Raw genomic sequence first — 20912 nt, forward strand, 5'->3', positions numbered from 1 at the left:
CGAGCAACCGTTGCCGAGTCTCATCCACCTTCTCCATTCAGCATGTCTCCGAGGTAGCAAAATGTTGTCACACCTTCCAGCTTCACGCCGTCTCCAAGATCCAACTCAACATTTCCTCCATCTGCAGCTCCCTCTGTGCACACCTTACATTTGAATGTAGCTGCCACACTGGTTAATGACCCTCTCAGACCATGACATTTTTGATGAACCCACTCAGCGCACATTGTACATTGAATGGAGTTCACTCCGACAACCTTCCTGCACACAGCACATGGCCACTTCCCCGTTCTTTCCACCTCACCACATGCTTTACCACTTGCCATCACCTTCGTCTTTCCGATATTCACCTTCAGACCTCTTGTCTCCATACATTCCTTCCACTTGTTCATCTTTTCTTTCAGTCCATTGTTGTGGCTTCTTTTGGACACCTTTCTTAGCGAGACTCAATCAGACTCGGTGAGACTCACTCAGTTTAAATCGAGATTTATTCCGATTTGCGGAGAGGACTTCACACAAAATACAAACAAGATACGACGCATCGTTCGGTTGAAGACTTCTCTCCTGGCAGCCTTGAAGCGTCCTCTTAAATAGACCCTGGCTGCTTTGATCTTGTTCAGTTGGAATTTCGAGGTCAACACAAACCTTGGTCAACTCAGTCTTTTTGGCGCCAAAGCCCATCTGGGTTCCATCATGAAGCGACTGAGAAGTATACCATAGATAACTTATCACATACAGCCGAAAAGAAACCATTGTTCTAATCGCGATAGGTCAATCTCCTTTGACCTGTTCAATCTCTCTAGTTGACGAATGCTTTTAAAACCCAGGCTAAGTCAACACTCTGCCCTAGGCCTTTCCACTAAAGGGCAAAGGTTCAATCTTACAGATGGCCGCTTATCGTCCTGGTTCCATTTTCACTACTTTGGTGAGGCTGCAAACTTTGAAAGCACATTCTGTCTTTAATACAATTTTAACGGTTGGCAATAACTCACCTCTATATGTCCTTTACAATTCCACACCATCCATACTTTCTGCAATCAACATCAGATCATCTGCATACAACAACTCCCACGGTAAACCCTCCTTTACGTTCTGAGCCAGCAAATCCATCACAGCTACAAATAGTAGTGGACTTAGTACCGACCCATGATGCACTCCCACCTTCACCTGAAACTCACCACTGTTCCCGTCCTTCGTCCTTACAGCTGTGCACGCTCTTTTGTACATTGCCATCACTACTCTGATCAACCATTCCTCCACTCCTAACTTCCTCAATGCCCATGCCAATACTTCGCGTGGAACCCTATCGAATGCTTTCTCCAGATCAACAAACCCAAGAAACAACTTCTTCCTCTTCTCCATGTACTTCTCCTGCAACTGCCTCACAATAAAAAGCACGTCTGTCGTTCCTCTTCCTGGCATAAATCCAAACTGCATTTCGTCGATCTTCACTTTCTTCCTTATCCTCCTCTCCAACACCCTTTCCAATACCTTCATTCCATGCTCCAATAACTTTATCGCTCGATATGAGCCACAGTCCAGAGGGTCACCTTTCCCCTTGTATAGAGGGACAAGGGTACTCAGTTCCCACTCCACTGGAATGCGGCCTTCTTTCACCACCACATTACAGATCTCTGTCATTCTCTTCACGCCCCAACTTCCTGCTGCCTTCAACATATCTCCCACAACTCCCGTCGGCCCTCCCGCTTTTCTACTCTTCATTGCTTTTATCGCTTCCTCAACTTCCTTCTCAGTTATCTTCTCTTCCGGTCCTAAAACTGGGTTACTCTCTATGTTGCCATCCCATTCATTCTCTGTATTCAACAGCATTTCCATATATCTTTTCCATCTTCCTTTAATTCCATCTGGGTCCACAACGATTTGTCCCACTTCATCCTTCAAGCAACTCACCCCCATCACATCACACCTCTCTTTCGCTATCTGCTTTGCAATCCTGAATACTGCTTTCTGACCCTCTTCCGAATCCAAGCGTTCTCCGAACATTTTCCTACATGCCTCCTGCGCCTTTGCTACCTCTTTCTTTGCAGCCTTCCTGGCTGCCTTATAACTTTCATGCTCTGCTGTTTCTGGTCCCGTACCCTTCGCCTTCTGCCACTCCTTGAACTTCTTCCTCTTCTCGTCAATCCTCTTTCCAACTTCATTTCAATTTCATTTCCAAGGTTCTTGGGAACCTTCAATGCAGCAGAGATTTTTTTTGTGGGCTTCCCCAGATCTGTGCCTCGACACAATCCTGTCTCTGAGCTTTGCAGGCAGTTCCTTCGACCTCATGGCTTGGTTTTTGCTCTGATATGCATTGTCAGCTGTGAGACCTCATATAGACAGGTGTGTGCCTTTCCAAATCATGTCCAATCAATTGAATTTACCTCAGGTGGACTCCAATCAAGGTGTAGAAACATCTCAAAGATGATCAAGATAAATGGGAGGCACCTGAGCTAAATTTCAAGTGTCATATCAAAGGGTCTGAATACCTATGTCAATGTGATATTTCAGTTTTTCTTATTAATAAATTTGCAAAACTTTCTAAAATCCTGTTTTCTCTTTGTCATTATGGGGTATTGAGTGTGGATTGATGAGGGAAAAAATGAATTTAAACGATTTCAGCATAAGGCTGCAACATAACAAAATGTGAAAAAGTGAAGGGGTCTGAATACTTTCTGAATGCACTGTAGGTTATTTCCAGGCATTGTGTGCATGCTGTGCTGTCTAGATATCTTAAAATACTTATTCTCTGAGTTGTGGGTATTGTCAAGTGTCATCATGTCATCTGTGTTAATGTAAGTAACCCTCACTTAACTGCCCTTTACAATCCTTTCAAAAATTCCCATCTGTGATGTACCTCTATGTCCCTGCCCTCCAACCACTGTTCACCTTCCTCTTCCCATTGAGTGTATGTCATGTTTGATTGGGATTGTGCTGTGAGCAGGGTTTGTGTCGTGAAGGGTGTTTGTGCTTCGCAGCGTGGATGATTGGATTGCGGGTGGGTAGGGTGGGTGAAGGAAGGTTGAGGGAGAGGGTGGAGTGGATGTGGCACAGGCATGATGAGGCCATTGGCCTTACCTCCAATTTCTGCCACTTGACATGCAATCACGTGACACTTGAAGTTCCAGCCTTGCTGCCCTTTTGTCCTCTTTCATCCTGTCAATTAGGTTCCAACCAATTTCATCTGTCTACTGTTTGTTTTCCAGTCACTAGTGGTATGCCAAACATCACCGGATCTGCTTCAGGCTATCAAAGAGTCATTGACTTATATTAATGTGGGGGTTTGTGTGTGTTGGTACGACTACCAATGTAAAATTAACATTGTGCAAAACGCAGGGAATGCATTCTCAAAGGTTGGGGTGGTATTGGAGATTGGATGTTCTTTTTGTTTCCTATGCTCATTACCTACGCTACCGAAGGTGGGCAAAAGTTATGTTTTGACCCCTGTCTGTGTCTCCATTAGTCTGTCTGCGATAGGATCCGGACAAGATAAAGAAAAAATTCAGTGATTCTTCACCATCGAGTGATCGGGACAAAATGATGTGCGTAGTATGGGTCATTGTCAGATTTGGTAACAATTGGAGGAAGCTAAAATCAAAACAGTGTTGTTAGAATTATTTTTATTTTCACATGATAGTAACATTTGATGTTAGTATAACAAAAAGCGACAATTTGCCATTTCAAGCTAGTTTGGTTATATATTTTTAAATAATTGAAGAACAACATTTTATCATTTTTGCCCAAACTGTTACCACGTGAATTTTCTGGACAGAATTGATGAAATAAGTTATATTATTAATATTTTTATTTGATCACCTGACAGTGAAATGAGATATCATTAAATGTGAAACTTAAAGTTATCATTTTTTTTATTGGCGAAAATTACAATGAAAACTCTTGATAACAGATTTATTCACAGTGGAAGCTGGTCAATTATGATTAAAGACGAGTCTGGGAAATTATCATTCAAAGATGGTAACAAGGAGATTAAGACAAATTAAATAAACAAATTGGCACAAGATATAAAAACTTGGTTTTTATTACTTGAAACTTATTATTCGTTTTTCGAAAATTATATAATATTTTATTACTTGAAACAGTATGGACACTTGGTAACAGTATGGACACTTGGTAACAGTATGGATACTTGGTAACAGTATGGACACTTGGTAACAGTATGGACACTTGGTAACAGTATGGACACTTGGTAACAGTATGGATACTTGGTAACAGTATGGACACTTGGTAACAGTATGGACACTTGGTAACAGTATGGATACTTGGTAACAGTATGGACACTTGGTAACAGTATGGACACTTGGTAACAGTATGGATACTTGGTAACAGTATGGACACTTGGTAACAGTATGGATACTTGGCAACAGTATGAACACTTGGTAACAGTATGGACACTTGGTAACAGTATGGACACTTGGTAACAGTATGGATACTTGGTAACAGTATGGACACTTGGTAACAGTAGGGACACTTGGTAACAGTATGGACACTTGGTAACAGTATGGACACTTTGTAACAGTATGGACACTTTGTAACAGTATGGACACTTGGGAACAGTATGGACACTTTGTAACAGTATGGACATTTGGTAACAGTATGGACACTTGCTAACAGTATGGACACTTGCTAACAGTATGGACACTTGGTAACAGCATGGACACTTGGTAACAGTAGGGACACTTTGTAACAGTATGGACACTTAGTAACAGTATGGACACTTGGTAACAGTATGGACACTTAGGAAAAGTATGGACACTTGGTAACAGTATGGACACTTGGTAACAGTATGGACACTTGGTAACAGTATGGACACTTGGTAACAGTATGGATACTTGGTAACAGTATGGATACTTGGCAACAGTATGAACACTTGGTAACAGTATGGACACTTGGTAACAGTATGGATACTTGGTAACAGTATGGATACTTGGCAACAGTATGAACACTTGGTAACAGTATGGACACTTGGTAACAGTATGGACACTTGGTAACAGTATGGATACTTGGTAACAGTATGGACACTTGGTAACAGTAGGGACACTTGGTAACAGTATGGACACTTGGTAACAGTATGGACACTTTGTAACAGTATGGACACTTGGTAACAGTATGGACACTTGGTAACAGTATGGACACTTAGTAACAGTATGGACACTTGGTAACAGTATGGACACATGTTAACAGTATGGACACTTAGTAACAGTATGGACACTTGGTAACAGTATGGACACTTTGTAACAGTATGGATACTTTGTAACAGTATGGACACTTGCTAACAGTATTGACACTTGGGAACAGCATGGACACTTGGTAACAGCATGGACACTTGGTAACAGTATGGACACTTGGTAACAGTATGGACACTTGGTAACAGTATGGACACTTAGTAACAGTATGGACACTTCGGAACAGCATTTTTTTTTATCATAAGAGGAGAGTTTGGTGAGCATGGCAGAGTGCCAGGCCATATCGAAGGCACGAGATATGTCAAGGGAGACAGCTCTGATTTAGCAAGGGAAACATATGAAAATCTGTTAACTAAATTGTTACCAAAAAAATTCTTCACCAATATGTTTGTAAAGGTGTGTAATAACATGTGTTAAAATGTTGAAGTTCAACTCCCGTGGGAAACCCAGAAAAAAAGCTGTTGAATTCGGGTACCGAAAAATTATTTTCGAGAATTTTTATTTTTTTTAATCGGCCCTTAAGTAACTTATGAGGGGTCAAATAAGGGTTTTTCATGATTCTGAGTTGATTGTTAACATTTATATTTTCACTTTTACATTTACACACAAAGTAGCTTTTATTTCACATACATATATAATACTCAAGAGTTATTTCTCATTCACAATGTCAGAAGTTTCAACAGTCATTGTCTATGTCTTCTTCAGACTCAACAACATCATGACTGCAGTTTCTGCATGTAATGCCATTACAGACTCCACAGGCCGAGATGCACGTGACCCCATTCTTCTTGCAACCCATTCGATCCAACCCATTGAGTGAAAGGGAGTGTTTCCGTGAATAGAGACTGTTGTGAAAATCAAGATACAACAGCAACCCAAAGTAGGTTTAATCGTAATTCGTTCTCAACATCATCTGGAGAGAAACCAATAAACATGGTATTAATAATACATACAGGTGAATACAGGTGCGGACAGGCTGTATGACTATAAAAGCTTTGATACATATTGCAGACACGTTACCTTTCTAAGGGAAGCCCAGAGAAGCTCTAGAGGTACATCGCTAGGGTTACATCGTGGTGACGGATCTACATCGCCTGTCCGCGCTGATATATATATATAGGAACCGAGAAAGGGTCGCGTAGCGGCCATGAGGCGAATAACATCAGTGTCGTAATTTGGATGACGATTTCATTACATTCTCCCCGCGCTTAGATCCAAACTCGGCGGTGAAGAACAGCAGACACATACAGAGGAATACATAGGAATGCAAAGAACGAAATACATTGGAAAGATGTCACTGCCGGTCGAACGTCCAAGGGGCCATCAATCCCGATGGCAGGGTTACTGCATTTCAGCCAGTTAGCCCGGTTAGCAATCAATCTCCAGCTATAGATATAGCCCTCATGATAATTAGAGATGATGGATGAATTGTATGTATACATCTACCTCTGCAATCGAATAGAAAACTATTATTATGTATGGTACTTTAATGTTTATGGCGTAGCCCATTGGGCAATGCCGTCAAGAACAGTGCTGGTCCATCTGTATGTATGTATGTATGTATGTATGTCCCCTCAAACGTATACCAATCAGAACTGAGGATCTGGTCACATGACATGGCGATGTGTTACATCTGGAGGAAGTCCCAGTCAAGAAGATATCGGACCGAGCAAGCAGTGGTCATCCCAGGGAGAAGACGTTGAGCCCGTGGGTAGTAGTAGTCTTCCTGTGGGGTAGTCTGAGTAGATAAGTGTACCTCGTTGAACAGTGAGAAACGGCTCAGTAGCTAGATGGATAAGGTGTACCTTTGAGATTCGCAACTCATTACATAAGGTGTGCCATGACGAAGAGCGACTGGCCATACGACGCAAAGCAACGCATTACAGGCAGATGTCGGTGTGGCAGATGTGTAATTCAGTAAACCATAACAGTAAGTAAGAAGACCATTACAGTAGGTCTGTACCCGTGGCTCCCAAGGGTACATACGCAGTACAAGCGCATGTAGCGGCACGCGAATCTACCGTTGGCAGCGATCGCACGAGTCACGAGCGGCCTCTGAAGGCTGCCTGGACGACCGGCATGGCCGATTACGACGACGCACAAACGGTCGAAACGCACCTCTCCAGCGAAGCGCGCAGGACCGCCGGGATGCATATGGCAAGCTTGTCCATCTGCACCGCGCGGGGAGGATCGGAGAAGATCGGCAGACCGAGAGAGTCCCGGCTGGACAAACCATGTTTGTCCCAGCGTCGTCCCGGATCGTTATGATTGATTGTCATGATTGTCACGCGGATCGGAGAAGATCGGCAGACCGAGAGAGTTCCGGCTGGACAAACCATGTTTGTCCCAGCGTCGTCCCGGATCGTTATGATTGATTGCCATGATTGTCACGCCAGATGACCCGGATGGATTGGCCATCCCGGATGTCCGACCGACCCATCCAGTTGACGCCATCGTTGCATGGCACGGATCCAGCCGGACCGCGGATGGATCGACCATCCACGGACGCAATGGCACAGAGAAGGCCCGGATGGATTGGCCATCCCGGATGTCCGACCGATCCATCCAGTTGACGCCATCGTGGCATGGCACGGATCCAGCCGGACCGCGGTTGGATCGTCCATCCACGGACGCAATACCGCAGTGCAGCTCATTGAGGCTGCATTGGGAGGGAGAGGTGTACTCTATTTGATTGATTAATTGTATATTTAAAATCAATAAAAGATTATCACAAAATATTTTCATAATCAATTGGCGCATCGCATAACTAACCCACAAGGGGCGAGGAGGGAGTCGCCACCCGGGCGAGCAACAAGAACCTCCCGGGTCCCCACAAGAGTCGAGGTGGCCCGATCACAGGGATGGGCCATGTCGAGAAAACAAAAGGTCGCAGGGGCCATGGGTCACGGTGTACCCAGTGAGACCAGCGCGACCTCACGGGAGCGCGGCAGATTAGCAACATGGTCATATCCCTAGGACATACTATCCACAAACCGCAAGAATAACGAGGTAGACAAAACATCTGTTAAAGAGGTGGCTGCAGTGCGCTGCATACCGAAGACAGACGACCTTCACAGTCTGGGTCAGGCTGAGTCACAGTCAGACTGGGGCATAGGGAAACGGAATCAGACGAGGCGTCTCGCAGTCTCGAACTCGAACTGTACGAGGCAAGAGCTCTGTCCGATAACAACGAGCCCAGAGTCAAGGACGAGCACGCAGTACGGTGTCCTCGTTACATGCGCAGGCGACGAGGGAGTCGGGCGCGACGCTCAATGTCACGAGGTCACCGTGTACTCCCACCGCGGTGACCCTGAGGGAGCGCCGCGGTACGTTGTACACGTCGTTACGTAAAGGACAATTAGTACATAGAAAGGTAACGAATCCCCGATGAGACCGCGGGAAGCACGCCATTACGCAAATGACGCCGCGAAGCGAACGCGTCTAAGATGCTGTAAAGCGTACGCGTGATACAGTCGATGACGTCATCAAGTAGCTCGGGCGGGTTTGACGGCGAGCTCCAGCCGAGCGGCATCCCCAGACAGAGCAAAGCAGCACACCGAAATCCAACGTCTCGCGCGCAGCAGCACCCGAGCGAGCCCGAGATCGGCACATGGCACACGAACCCGGCCGACGGCGAAAGCATCATCTAGGGCGCACCGCGTACGAGGGAAACCGAAAGCCGCGTCTCGGCCCGTTGATCCAGAGCGGGCGAGCCCGCCGAGCCGAGGGGCGAGCACGCCGAGTCGAGATGGCGAGCACGCCCGGCAGCGACAGACCGCACGACCCGAAGCAGCGCCCCGCCTGCCTGGCTGTCGGGTCTAAGGAGCGATCACATACAACGCCCTGAAGTAGCATCTCATATGAGGTGCATCGAGCATGAAGGATGAAGAGGAGGCCTTTCAGTCCGACAAGCCTGCTCTACACCAACACTACATAAACGCAATATAACGCAATCCAACAGCTTATCGAATTAAATAATTGGGTGAAACGCGGGGTGTAAAAAAAAGAATGAAAGCATTCGGTCCACATACATTCCATGCACAGCATTTTTACAATGGTCGCAGGTGGTTAACGCATACGCCGTTTGATCAAGTAAAACAAAGGACGAAGAAGAACGATCACTTTAGAATACACATGGTAGTCAGGTATACGATCAACCATTAGAAGCATATGCCCGTGTGTCGTGAAAGGCTATGAAGGTCCCGCTCGACGTCCATAGAAACTCATCCGTGCTGCGACGAGTCGTCGCATGGTGCCAAGCGAGCCTCCATTGAGGCGAATCCGGGCAGCGGAGTCGCCGGCCTCGGGGGAGCAGCTGCTATCGCAGGTGGGATTGCGACGGCCGCGATCAGAATCGCCGGCCTCACCGAGTGCTCGTCGCATGGCGCCAAGCGAGCCTCCATGGAGGCGATTCCGGGCAGCGGAGTTCGCCGGCCTCGGGGAGTAGCTGCTACATGCAGGTGGGATTGCGACAGCCGCGATCAGAATCGCCGGCCTCACAGAGTGCCCGCGAGAGGAACCGCATGCAAAGGGGTCCATCCAGTGAAGAGGCGGCGCGCGCAACTGGCGCGTCGTGCATTTGTAGTGATTCCTTCCAGCGACGGTGCGGTGCCACGCGAAGGGTGCCACGTGTAGGAGGTGATCGGAATCAGGATGGGATCGCGGGCCTCCCAGAGTAGTAGCACGTGATGGGTGCAGTGCACGTCGATTCGCGTGGAGGAGGTGGTTCCACCGAGTATCGAGTGGTCGGGGTGAGCCGGTCGTGAGAGGCACGGCGTGCTTCCGACGAGCAGCGCGCGTTTGCGCGGAGGAGATGGGCCACAGAGTAGCGAGTGGTCGGAGTGGAGCCGGCAGTGCGCGATTCGCTCGGAGTAGATGGGCCACTGAGTAGCGAGTGGTCGGAGTGTGCCGTCCGTGTGGAGGCATGGCCGACATGGGAGACGTGATCACTCGCGTAGGAATCTCAACTCGGGCCGAGGCACGCATATCTAGGATGAATCCCTCGGACGGAGCCGTTAGTGCTTCCGAGCTGCGATCGGACGGGTAGGCCGGCGGCTCCAAGCGGGTCCGTCATTCCGACGGGGTTTCAACCGCAGGACGTTGCCCAGTAGCATCGTGCTCCAGGCATCGAGCCGGAGTCCGTCACGCCTGCTCTGGCGTTCGGGTCTCATGAGAGCAGGTCGCTTTTTGTCGACGCGGTCCCGCGAAAAGGCTTGCGACGTCCCGTCTTTCGAGGCAGGCCGGCAGCGAGAGTAGTCGGAGCTCCGTTGCTGGAGCTAGCTCGACGGGTCCTCCGCTGGGCATTCTTCTCCGAGGCGAGCAGTGCAGGAGCGATGTCAGGAGAGGAATTACGATTAAGTGTTGTGAAAATCAAGATACAACAGCAACCCAAAGTAGGTTTAATCGTAATTCGTTCTCAACATCATCTAGAGAGAAACCAATAAACATGGTATTAATAATACATACAGGTGAATACAGGTGCGGACAGGCTGTATGACTATAAAAGCTTTGATACATATTGCAGACACGTTACCTTTCTAAGGGAAGCCCAGAGAAGCTCTAGAGGTACATCGCTAGGGTTACATCGTGGTGACGGATCTACATCGCCTGTCCGCGCTGATATATATATATAGGAACCGAGAAAGGGTCGCGTAGCGGCCATGAGGCGAATAACATCAGTGTCGTAATTTGGATGACGATTTCATTACAGAGACAATGTTTAAATCTATATTGTCTCCAACAAACTGAGTGACTGCATTGTTTGTTTCCCCAACCTCCATAAAGCCCACCTGATCATTACTTGACAATTCACTTTCACTGGCTGGCACTTTGGCTGTCATCACTGATTGATCCTCAAGCGCAGCATCAACCGCAACCTCATCATTGATCTGTTCATCGGTTTCCTCCACAATGGTGTCAAGAGTGCCAGAAGTATCTGGAACATCATCTCCACTCCTACTATTAAGGAAGCAGTATTTGTAGTTTTGTGTCTCCGTGTAAGACTCAGTGTATCCCAGCCGGTGGAACTTGTTGAGCATCCATTTTGACCCAAATCTATGATCAAGTTGTATGGCAAGCCCCATTTGGTGTGGCAATACTCCAGACCGAGGTCGACAGGCCTTAATAAAATTCTGCCCCCAAACGGCAACTCTTTCGTCTGTCTTGACAATCAGTCTCAAGAACATCTGAAGGCTTGCAGGAACAAGTGTCAGCTGACTATCGATGTCAGTCATACTGTGTGTGGTGGGGTATGACTTTGGGCCTAAATCAATCAAGGCAATATCATTGGATATGAACTTGAGTGCCGTCTTTATGATCTGAGTCTTCTCATCTCCATGGTCAAGATTAGCATGATGCTCTCGCAGAATATTGTCGGTGCCATCTTTGAGACAGAGTACATCTGCCCTTCTTTCCTGTGTTGTGAAATACAAGGTGTCTTCGTATTTCTCTAGAAGTTTTATCTTCAGCCAATGCTTTGAATAAGAAAGGCTCTTCTCTGGTGACTGATCAAACTCCTGCAGCTTTTCATGGACTTGGTCCATGTTCATTACCCCATGCTCTAATTCTGAGTCTAACCATTCGCAGAATTCAATAAAAACTGCCTCTCGCTCCTCATCAATACTCCTCTGTCCTCTCTTCCTTTTTCCTTCCTCATCAGTCTTGGACAAACTGTCACCTCTCGCAAACATAAGTTTGCATCGCAAATGGTACAGTGTTTCTTCTGCTACCAAGTCGTTGATCCCTTCCAGGCATCCAGTGACTTCAGTGCCCCAGTCATCCCCGCGACTCCGTGCTGTCTTCAGCAAGCTTGCCTTCAGTGTATCTGCAGTCAAATTATCTGGCACTCTGTATTTCTTTCTAGCTTGTGCTGGATTATTTTTGTAGAGCTGGGCTGGTTGGTTGCAAAGAATGCATACATCCTTATACAGGAGGTCAACTGACTGTGATCTTCTAGAACTGCAGCCAGTTGATGAACTGAACTCACAAGTAGTGCGTCTTCTCTTCAACTTTGATGACTCTTTCTCTGCCTTTGATGCTTGAGCTGACTTCTTGGTGGTTGCAACAAAGTTGTTGTACAGATCATTTTTACACTTCTGGTGGTACCTCAGTTTTCCTTCCTTTTGAGCCTCCTTCATACGTTCCACAACAGTAACATTTTCGACAGTTTCTGCTTGTTTCAATAAAGTTGAGTATCCCTTTGGAGTTGCCTGTATGAGCCTTTCAGCTGGTGTATCCGAGCGTGCACAGATGAAGCAATTGAGCACAGGTGGAGTAACGTCTTCATCCATATTGCTAGACTCCATGTCCTGCAAAGTAGAAAATGAGATATATTTAGAAATTATTTTTCCACAAAGGAGTGTCTGTGGTGAAATATAAATGTTAACAATCAACTCAGAATCATGAAAAACCCTTATTTGACCCCTCATAAGTTACTTAAGGGCCGATTTAAAAAACATAAAAATTCTCGAAAATAATTTTTCGGTACCCGAATTCAACAGCTTTTTTTCTGGGTTTCCCACGGGAGTTGACCTTCAACATTTTAACACATGTTATTACACATCTTTACAAACATATTGGTGAAGAAATTTTTTGGTAACAATTTAGTTAACAGATTTGTGAAATATCTCATAAAATGCCCTTACTAATTGCCTGTCTGGCATTGAAGACCTCCATCCATTGTTGAGACAGCAGAAGCAGAATGTCGGCAATAGAGCGGCCTGGTCTGAATCAAAATTGATGATCTGCGATCAAGCCATTGGAGAAGAGGAAGAATTTGGAGAAGAGGAAGGAGATAGTTTGCCCGTCTGGCATGCTGAAACAGACAATCCCTGCAAGGTGGCAGCTGTGCCGAGTTCATGTTGCAGAACAGTCTTTGTACAGAACAGTTGATAGCAACATTGATTGACATTCAACGGCATCCCCTTAGAGACATAGATATGGCATGTGAAGGTTTTGGGTTTTGCTAAAGGGTTCGGTAGAAGCTTGTCATGCCTGCCCAATCTCATTAAAACACTCTTGTATGCTGTTTCTTTCTTTGCCATTTTCAGTACCACTAACTTCCCTTTGTCAGAAAAAGCACTGATCGAGTTACATCGCGTAGACACGTGAAGACCAACGTAGGCTGTACACATCTCTTTACCAAGGTTGTTTGCCACCTTGTTTATGTCAATGTATTTTCGCCGAGTTTGTGTACCAACTCTCTGGTACAATGAACATGGAATGGCATGACTGAAGTAGAGAGAAAGTACCAGAATGTGCGTGCCCTCAGCTGTAATGACTACCGCTTTATAGCCTTCCTTTGCTGCACGTGTAGCGTGGATCAGGACTCGGGTGTCCGCTTCCTCGTGTGTGGACCTCAGCTCACTGATTTATTGCCAGTTGTCTTTCGTGAATTTGAAGCAGCATTCGTCACATGTTATGTAAAAAAATCTTATTTCATATTCTACCATTGTTTCTGGCTTCTTGCATTCTTCGACAATGACTTTGATCAAGCTGGATTTATTCAAGAAGTTTTACACGAATTTCCACCACTGGTTAATCTTGCATCCAGTTGCTATATTCTTAAATTGCAGACCCTCTTCTGCGCCATGACTACATCTCTTGGGATTCTTTATTGATACGTCACGATAGACATCAAACACTACATCGGTCCTTTGGCTGTTAGTGTCTTCATGTAGTTCTAATACCAGAGCATTCTGTGCGAGCTCAGCATATGTCTGATTGTCCCCTTTCAGTCGCTGTACAAAACTCATTCCATCGATAATACATGCAGATGGTGTTGGGATGGTTTCAGCTGCACCAACATCCTGAACCAATCCTTTGGCAAGTGCTGATTTGCTTGTTTTTCTCAACAAACCATGCGATGTCGCCAATGCCCATGAAATAGGGCAAAATGGGTGTGACGTTACATCCTGAAGATCCAAATTTAGACTCTGAGTTGCAAGTATCATGTGGGCAAAGATTTTTCTGTCGGCTTGTAAAATTACTTCTTTACCTTTGGCGTGCACGACCCGTATCTGCTTTGTCATATTTGAGAATGCTTTAAAATTCTGTTTAGTAAGCTTGCCATGGAATGAATCAACCAGAAGATCAGTTTATAGGTGACACTTTTTGAAATTCTGATACGCTTCCAAACCAACTTCATGGCCTCGTTTAATGTATTTTCCGATGTCAAGTGGGGCAAGGCACGCAGTAGAAATGCTGACAAGTTCAGGCTGGTCCCTGTTTATAGTATTTATCCATTTATACTGAATAATGTCGACCAATGCCTTGCATCAGTGTGATCCTTGCGGATTCATGGAGCGTGGAGATCGGCATGAGAAAACTTGGTTTTGGTTGATGCATCATATCTCGCATCTTCCGCAGAGCAGAACTTCTGTATTCTGCGGTCAAGTAGTGCCAAATAAGGGCATCAGACTTGAGATGAACCCCTTGGTAACCCCAGGTGTTTGGGTGTCCTTGTTAACAGTTTCTTCTATTGATTGGTCAGCGGGATTTTATCAAAGGGATTCTGGGATCCACGCTGCACAGAGATTCCTCCACTGAGAAAATTATTGTGTTCCTCTAGGTGACTTGTGGTTAGTTGTGTCATCTGTGTGTATTATAGAGGCACATAACGAGCATAATTGATCTTGTTATAAGCAAATGCCCAGGGGATCAAAACACTGATGGAGTTGAGATGCAGCCTATAGCCCCCCTCTCTTGATGCCCATATCAGTCCCAGCATGATGTCAACGTATGACATATAGAGTGCAGCTAGCTCTTCTTTTCTGCCATAACGCATGGTTTCAATAAAGGTGTTGAAGTGATTGAAAATTTGTGTGACACTAGAGGTGTTGCGGACTGGGTCCAGGGTTTCCTGATTGATGCCATCACATGCCATGTTGATGCAATGAACTGCGTCTTCCAAGAGAACAACATCAGCAGCATGGGTGATCTGCAACCATGGGATGAACTCCTTTCATGCTAATGGTAGACAGGTCTCATTCAGACTCTACGACCAATTCTCTCAAACCTGCGTCTTGGAAAGGCTTGCCTATGATCGACATAAACTTCATGACCATGTGGAAATCAGCCATCCGAAGAACGACACCTTCAAATTTATCAGGATGCTTTCATACTATATCAGCAGCCTTTGCATATGAAGCTTGATTGAACACACACACGATGCAGTTCACTCCTGGTTATTTGATTCTGATTCAGCACTTCAAAAACAGTCAACATCTCTGTGGCAGGTGCATTGATCATTAGTAGGCAGCAATAGTGTTTGGATGAATGGAGACATTGTTTCGAGCCAGAATGTTAAAACCTATCTAGCTTGGGATATTCCCATCCTGCAAGGGACATACACTACATGACCAAAAGTATGCGGACACCCCTTCTAATTAGTGGATTCGGCTGTTTCAGCCACACCCATTGCTGACAGGAATATATAATGAAGCACACAGCCATACAATCTCCATAGACAAACATTGGCAGTAGAATGGGCCATACTGAAGAGCTCAGTGACTTTCAACGTGGCACCGTCATAGGATGCCACCTTTCAAACAAGTCAGTTCGTCAAATTTCTGCCCTGCTAGAGCTGCCTCGGTCAACTGTAAGTGTTGCTATTGTGAAGTGGAAACGACGAGGAGCAACAACAGCTCAGCCACGAAGTCGTAGGCCACACAAGCTCACAGAACAGGACCACTGAGTGCTGAAGTGCAAAGCGCATGAATAACGTCTGTTCTCGGTTGCAACACTCACTACTGAGTTCCAAACTGCCTCTAGAAGCAACGTCAGCACAGCAACTGTCCGTTGGGAGCTTCATGGAATGGGTTTCCATGGCCGATCAGCCGCACACAAGCCTAAGATCACCATGCGCAATGCTAAGTGTCGGCTGGTGTAAAGCTTGCTGCCATTGGACTCTGGAGCAGTGGAAATGCGTTCTCTGGAGTGATGAATCACGCTTCACCATCTGGCAGTCCGACGGACAAATCTGGGTTTGGCGGATACCAGGAGAACACTACCTGTTCGAATGCATCATGCCAACTGTAAAGTTTTGTGGAGGAGGAATAATGGTCTGGGGCTGTTTTTCATGGTTCGGGCTCGGCCCCTTAGTTCCAGTGAAAGGACGTCTTAACGCTACAGCATACAATGACATTCCAGATGATTGTGTGCTTCCAACTTTGTGGCAACAGTTTGGGGAAGGCCCTTTCCTGTTTCAGCATGACAATGCCCCCATCACAAAGCGAAGTCCATACAGAAATGGTTTGTCAAGATTGGTGCGGAAGAACTTGACTGGCCTGCACAGAGCCCTGACGTCAATCCCATCGAACACCTTTAGGATGAATTGGAACATTGACTGCAAGCCAGACCTAATCGCCTAACATCAGTGCCCGACCTCACGAATGCTCTTGTGGCTGAATGGAAGCAAATCCCCACAGCAATGTTCCAATATCTCGTGGAAAACCTTCCAATAAGAGTGGAGGCTCTTAGAGCAGCAAAAGGTGGACCAACTCCATATTAATGCCCATGATTTTGGAATGAGATGTTCAATGTTCAGGTGTCCACATACTTTTGGTCATGTTGTGTATCATCCACACCTTCTTCTTTGTCTGTGATGAATTAACAGCAGTTGCAGTGTCTGGTTTGAGTGATACAACTGTTGCAGGACCAACTTGGTCTCCAGTGTTGAATTGAGGAAGAGGCAGCAATGGATCTCTTCTTGGCTTTTTGCAACATTTGGCTTAGGCCATTCAGGGTGGGGCCCAATGAATACATCTTGAATTGCAATGCCGTTGGCATGATGAGATGTTCCCCCGCAACTCATGGTTTCTTCAAGTCTATCAATATTGCCCCACACAAGGGTAGTGATCAGGTTGACAAAAAGATCAGTTGTTAGAATGAGATTTTGGATGGTTAGAGATCCTAACTTCTGCATACAAATAGCCGTCTTTATCTGCTCCATCACTGAGTACAAAACAGTGTCCCAGTCGAAGAAGTCGCGTCCTCAGAGCTTGAGCAAGACAGCGAGCTTGATCCGGTGACAAAGTCTATGAAAGGGACAGAGAGAGATCAAGTGCAGATCATGAGCTTTTATTCGATGCTCCCATGCAATCACAAGTTTCCTCTCTCGGAGCATTTCCAGGAATTGCGTGACAGTCATTAGCCAATGATGACTGGCAACGACATTGGCAGACAGCCATGATTGATATCCATTATGGCAGAGCCATCTCCCTACCTCAGCAGCCGGAACTCGTGCATTTTGCCGACCTGAGGAGAGCCAGAGGACGGAAGACATCGTTTGAGAAGGCCCAAACCTCTTCTTTTTTTTCTTCTTTTTTTTTGTATACAAGATCGAGGCTCGTGAAAGAGCGAACATTAATCACACAGAAAGACAAACCGACACATAAAACATATAACATCGGGAGCGGTAGACAAGATGGGGAGAGAGGGGGAAGGACACAAACACAACATTTGAGAGCAGGGACCGAGAGACATGGAGACATCAAGAGAACTGTGGGAGGGAGAGGGCTTTGGGGGGGAGGCATGGGAAGGGGGGGAGGGGGTGGGGGAGGCATGGGAAGGGGGGGAGGGGGTGGGAGAGGTATAAAACATATGGACACTGCCAGGACTTCCAGGAAAGAAGTTGGAATTTCAAACAAGGTGGATCTGGGGTGAATTAGTGGGGGTAGAAAAGATCAAGGTTTTGGATGGGGGAAGATAAGAGATGGTGGTGAACAGCTGTTTTAAAGACCTGGAGGGAGGAGTGGGATTGAAGGGAGTGTGGGAGTTTGTTCCAGAGGCTGGAGAAAAGAGGAATGAAAGAGTGAAGGTGAGCCGAGAGCCGAGATTTCGGCAGTTTGACCATCAGAGGGTTGCTGGCAGATCTTGTGCGACCTGTAGGAATATTTGGGGGACAGAGCCCAGAGAGAGCTGGGGGAGCAAGGGGGCTAGGCCAGAGAGGAGTCGGTAGAAGACAGAAAGACCACCTACCTGCCTGCGGTGTGAGTGAAAGGCCCCCGTATGTATTTTGCTTCATCGCGGGAGATTCCAATGATTCTGAATGCTTTGGTTTCAACAGCGTGAAGCTGAGCTAGGTGTGAGGCAGGAGCACCGGCCCATAGGGGAGAGCAGTATTCCATTGAGCTGCGGATGAAAGCCTTGCATGTGGTGTGGCAAGGAAGGACTTCGCACGACGGAGGATGCCCAGTCGGCGACTGGCCAAGTTCTCGGACTGTTTCACATACAGAGACAACATAGATATTTTGCCAGCATCACATCACAACATACAACATCACAACATAGACATCACAGATTAGAGACAACATAGATGTATTTCACATACAACAAGACATTCTTAACCTCTACGTGTAAAGAGACAAGGCCCAAAGCTCTCATTGTCCTTCCACGAGACATTTACACCATTTAAATCCTTAATATACGGTTCAAAATGTTATAAGAATACTGTCACACAAAGTGTCTAAGACAGCCTTTTCCACCATATTCGGATAATTACTTTAAAAGAAGTCTAAAACTGTACTCCCACTTTTGCGATTATCTGCAAACTGACTTATAAAACAATTCTGGACTAGATGTAGAAATTCCTCATCTGCTCTGCCCTTTCCCTCTTTCTGGTTTCTACCCTTGACAAATTATAGTCCCACATAATCAATACTCTTCCCTTACCACAAGCCCTTACAAATTCTTCACGAACCCTTCCTTCTTAATCCTTCCTCACACACCAGGAGTCCTATACCAGGAGCCCTATAAAAGAGCCATGTATAAATCATCCTAAGAGTGCCTTACTTTTCTTCTCTTTTCCAATCTCTGTTGACACAGAATCCTATACATTAATTTCCTTTTCATGTCACACCTTTGTCTCAATACAATACCAGTCTTTGCCCAGATAGCTACACCTATTTTTGCTTTCCTATCTGGTATCCTCATATAGACTGGTGGAAAAATGTTCAAATTCCACTTCAGGGGGTACGGAATGTTAGGAGCAGGCATCCATGTCAGCTAGTTAATATGACCCATACTGAACATATTTCAGGTGGATGCCCATTGATTTGGGCCTTTTAAAGTTTTTTTATACCAAAAACAAAATGGCCGGACAAATAGAAAATGTATAACTTAGAAAATGTCTGATAACTTCAGTTGTACTGAAGCTGTGGTTCTGAAATTTGACATATATCATCGCAGCAATACCAGTAAAGTGTCCAAGAAGTATTAGGCCATTCCATAACGAATTGATAAAGTTATATACAGATCAGTCACAAAAATGTACAAAAAATCTCAAAGCTGAACTCTGTTAATTTTCAAATCACGCGACTTATCTTGACTTTTACTGTGGGTATGTTTGTGTAGTTTGGTATATTTTACTCCAGTGATACCAGTAAGATGTCCTGCAAATATCATGCCAAACTATACATATTTGATAAAGTTATGTGCATATTTATATACAATAGTCAGATTTGACTATTAAGAAAAATATGTTAACCTTTACCAAAAATATGGTTCTGAAATGTTGCATTTGTATCTCATTGATACCTATGAATTGTTCTAAATATATGAATTGTCCTAAATATATTGATGCAAAGATATTATGTTTTAATCACATGTTAAAATCATTTATTATATAATAAATTATTTTAGCATAATGTGATTTTAGCATATGTGTTTAAAACATAATTTCACCAAATCATTAGGCGTTAAACCTCTCACAAACTTGAAACTCATTATGGAAAGATTCACGTATTTTCTGTTCGTATCCACCATGTTGGGCGCGGCCGGAAGTGCCTCGTTATCAGGTCAGCTTCACTTCCGGTGTTTCCGCTTCCGTTCAGCGTCAGTGTTGCCTGATGTTCAGACCGATGACCGATGTTTGAGATGAACTTCAGCTTTTCACCAGCTATACAGGTGCAGCATTGATCTTTTTTGGCTTGAACACGGACATCTTTGCGACGGGAAAACGCTGATTGAAAAGTTTGATACCTACAGCCCGCAGTCTGGCTATCGTGAAGTCGGCCTGCACAAATTTCAATTTTTTATAGGATTCGACATTACGGCAGTAATGGGACGGCACGGTCGGGACGCCACGTAAAAATGCCGGCAGAAACTGGCTATCATATTATGCAATTTCTGATGTTTGCAGGATGTGGTGAACTGAGTTGAGCTTCAACATGGAATCCAAGGTAAAATGCCAGAGCCAAAAGCAGAGTTCTGACACAAGTACTGACTGGACCCTCTGCATCTTCTGTCAAAACAGAGACCCAAAGAAACCAACGAGAAACCTCGGAGACGCCGGAATTCAAAGAGTCCGTGAAGCCGCTGCAGAGCGCAAGAAGTACAATGACTCTGAGAACTGGCACACTGTTGAAAGAATTCAAAACATTGACTTTAAGGAAATCACAAAACAGACTGAAGTCCTGAATCACAAAGACTGCTATTCGACGTTTACAAGTTCGTTCAAAATAACTCGACTCAGGAAAAAAGATGAAAGCACTCTTGCCACCTCAAGCAGTGCACCTGAGACAAGTTCACCACCGAGACCATCTCTACGCAGTAAACTGTCCATTATGGACACTGATTTGTGCTTTTTCTGCCAAGAGAAAAGTTGCAAACAAACGTATTTGGTCGCTACCTTTGATGTTTCTGACAAAATTCTCCAAGGAGCTCAAACAGACCCTGTGTTGCGGTGTCGCCTGGCAGGAGTAAGTGATCTCG

General features: G+C 45.4%; 2 protein-coding genes across 3 annotated transcripts in view; one reads left to right on the forward strand and one right to left on the reverse strand.

Moving 5' to 3' along the window:
* LOC137425304 (beta-1,3-galactosyltransferase 1-like) overlaps positions 1–20912 on the forward strand; it is a 91101-nt gene that overhangs the window by 55913 nt on the left and 14276 nt on the right. The gene's annotated exons all lie outside the window — the stretch shown is intronic.
* The window catches only part of LOC144891650 (uncharacterized), a 334434-nt gene continuing 323173 nt past the window's right edge, over positions 9652–20912 (reverse strand). The window contains exons 2-4 of the mRNA XM_078775311.1: positions 11753–12508; positions 9779–9868; positions 9652–9696 (exon numbers count right to left, since the gene is read on the reverse strand). Coding sequence (XP_078631437.1) covers positions 9652–9696; positions 9779–9868; positions 11753–12508 — 891 coding nt within the window. The remainder of the gene's footprint in view (positions 9697–9778; positions 9869–11752; positions 12509–20912) is intronic.

The sequence above is a fragment of the Myxine glutinosa genome, chromosome 4 (assembly GCF_964187855.1).
Source record: "Myxine glutinosa chromosome 4, kmMyxGlut1.1, whole genome shotgun sequence".
In the NCBI taxonomy this organism is placed as follows: domain Eukaryota; kingdom Metazoa; phylum Chordata; class Myxini; order Myxiniformes; family Myxinidae; genus Myxine; species Myxine glutinosa.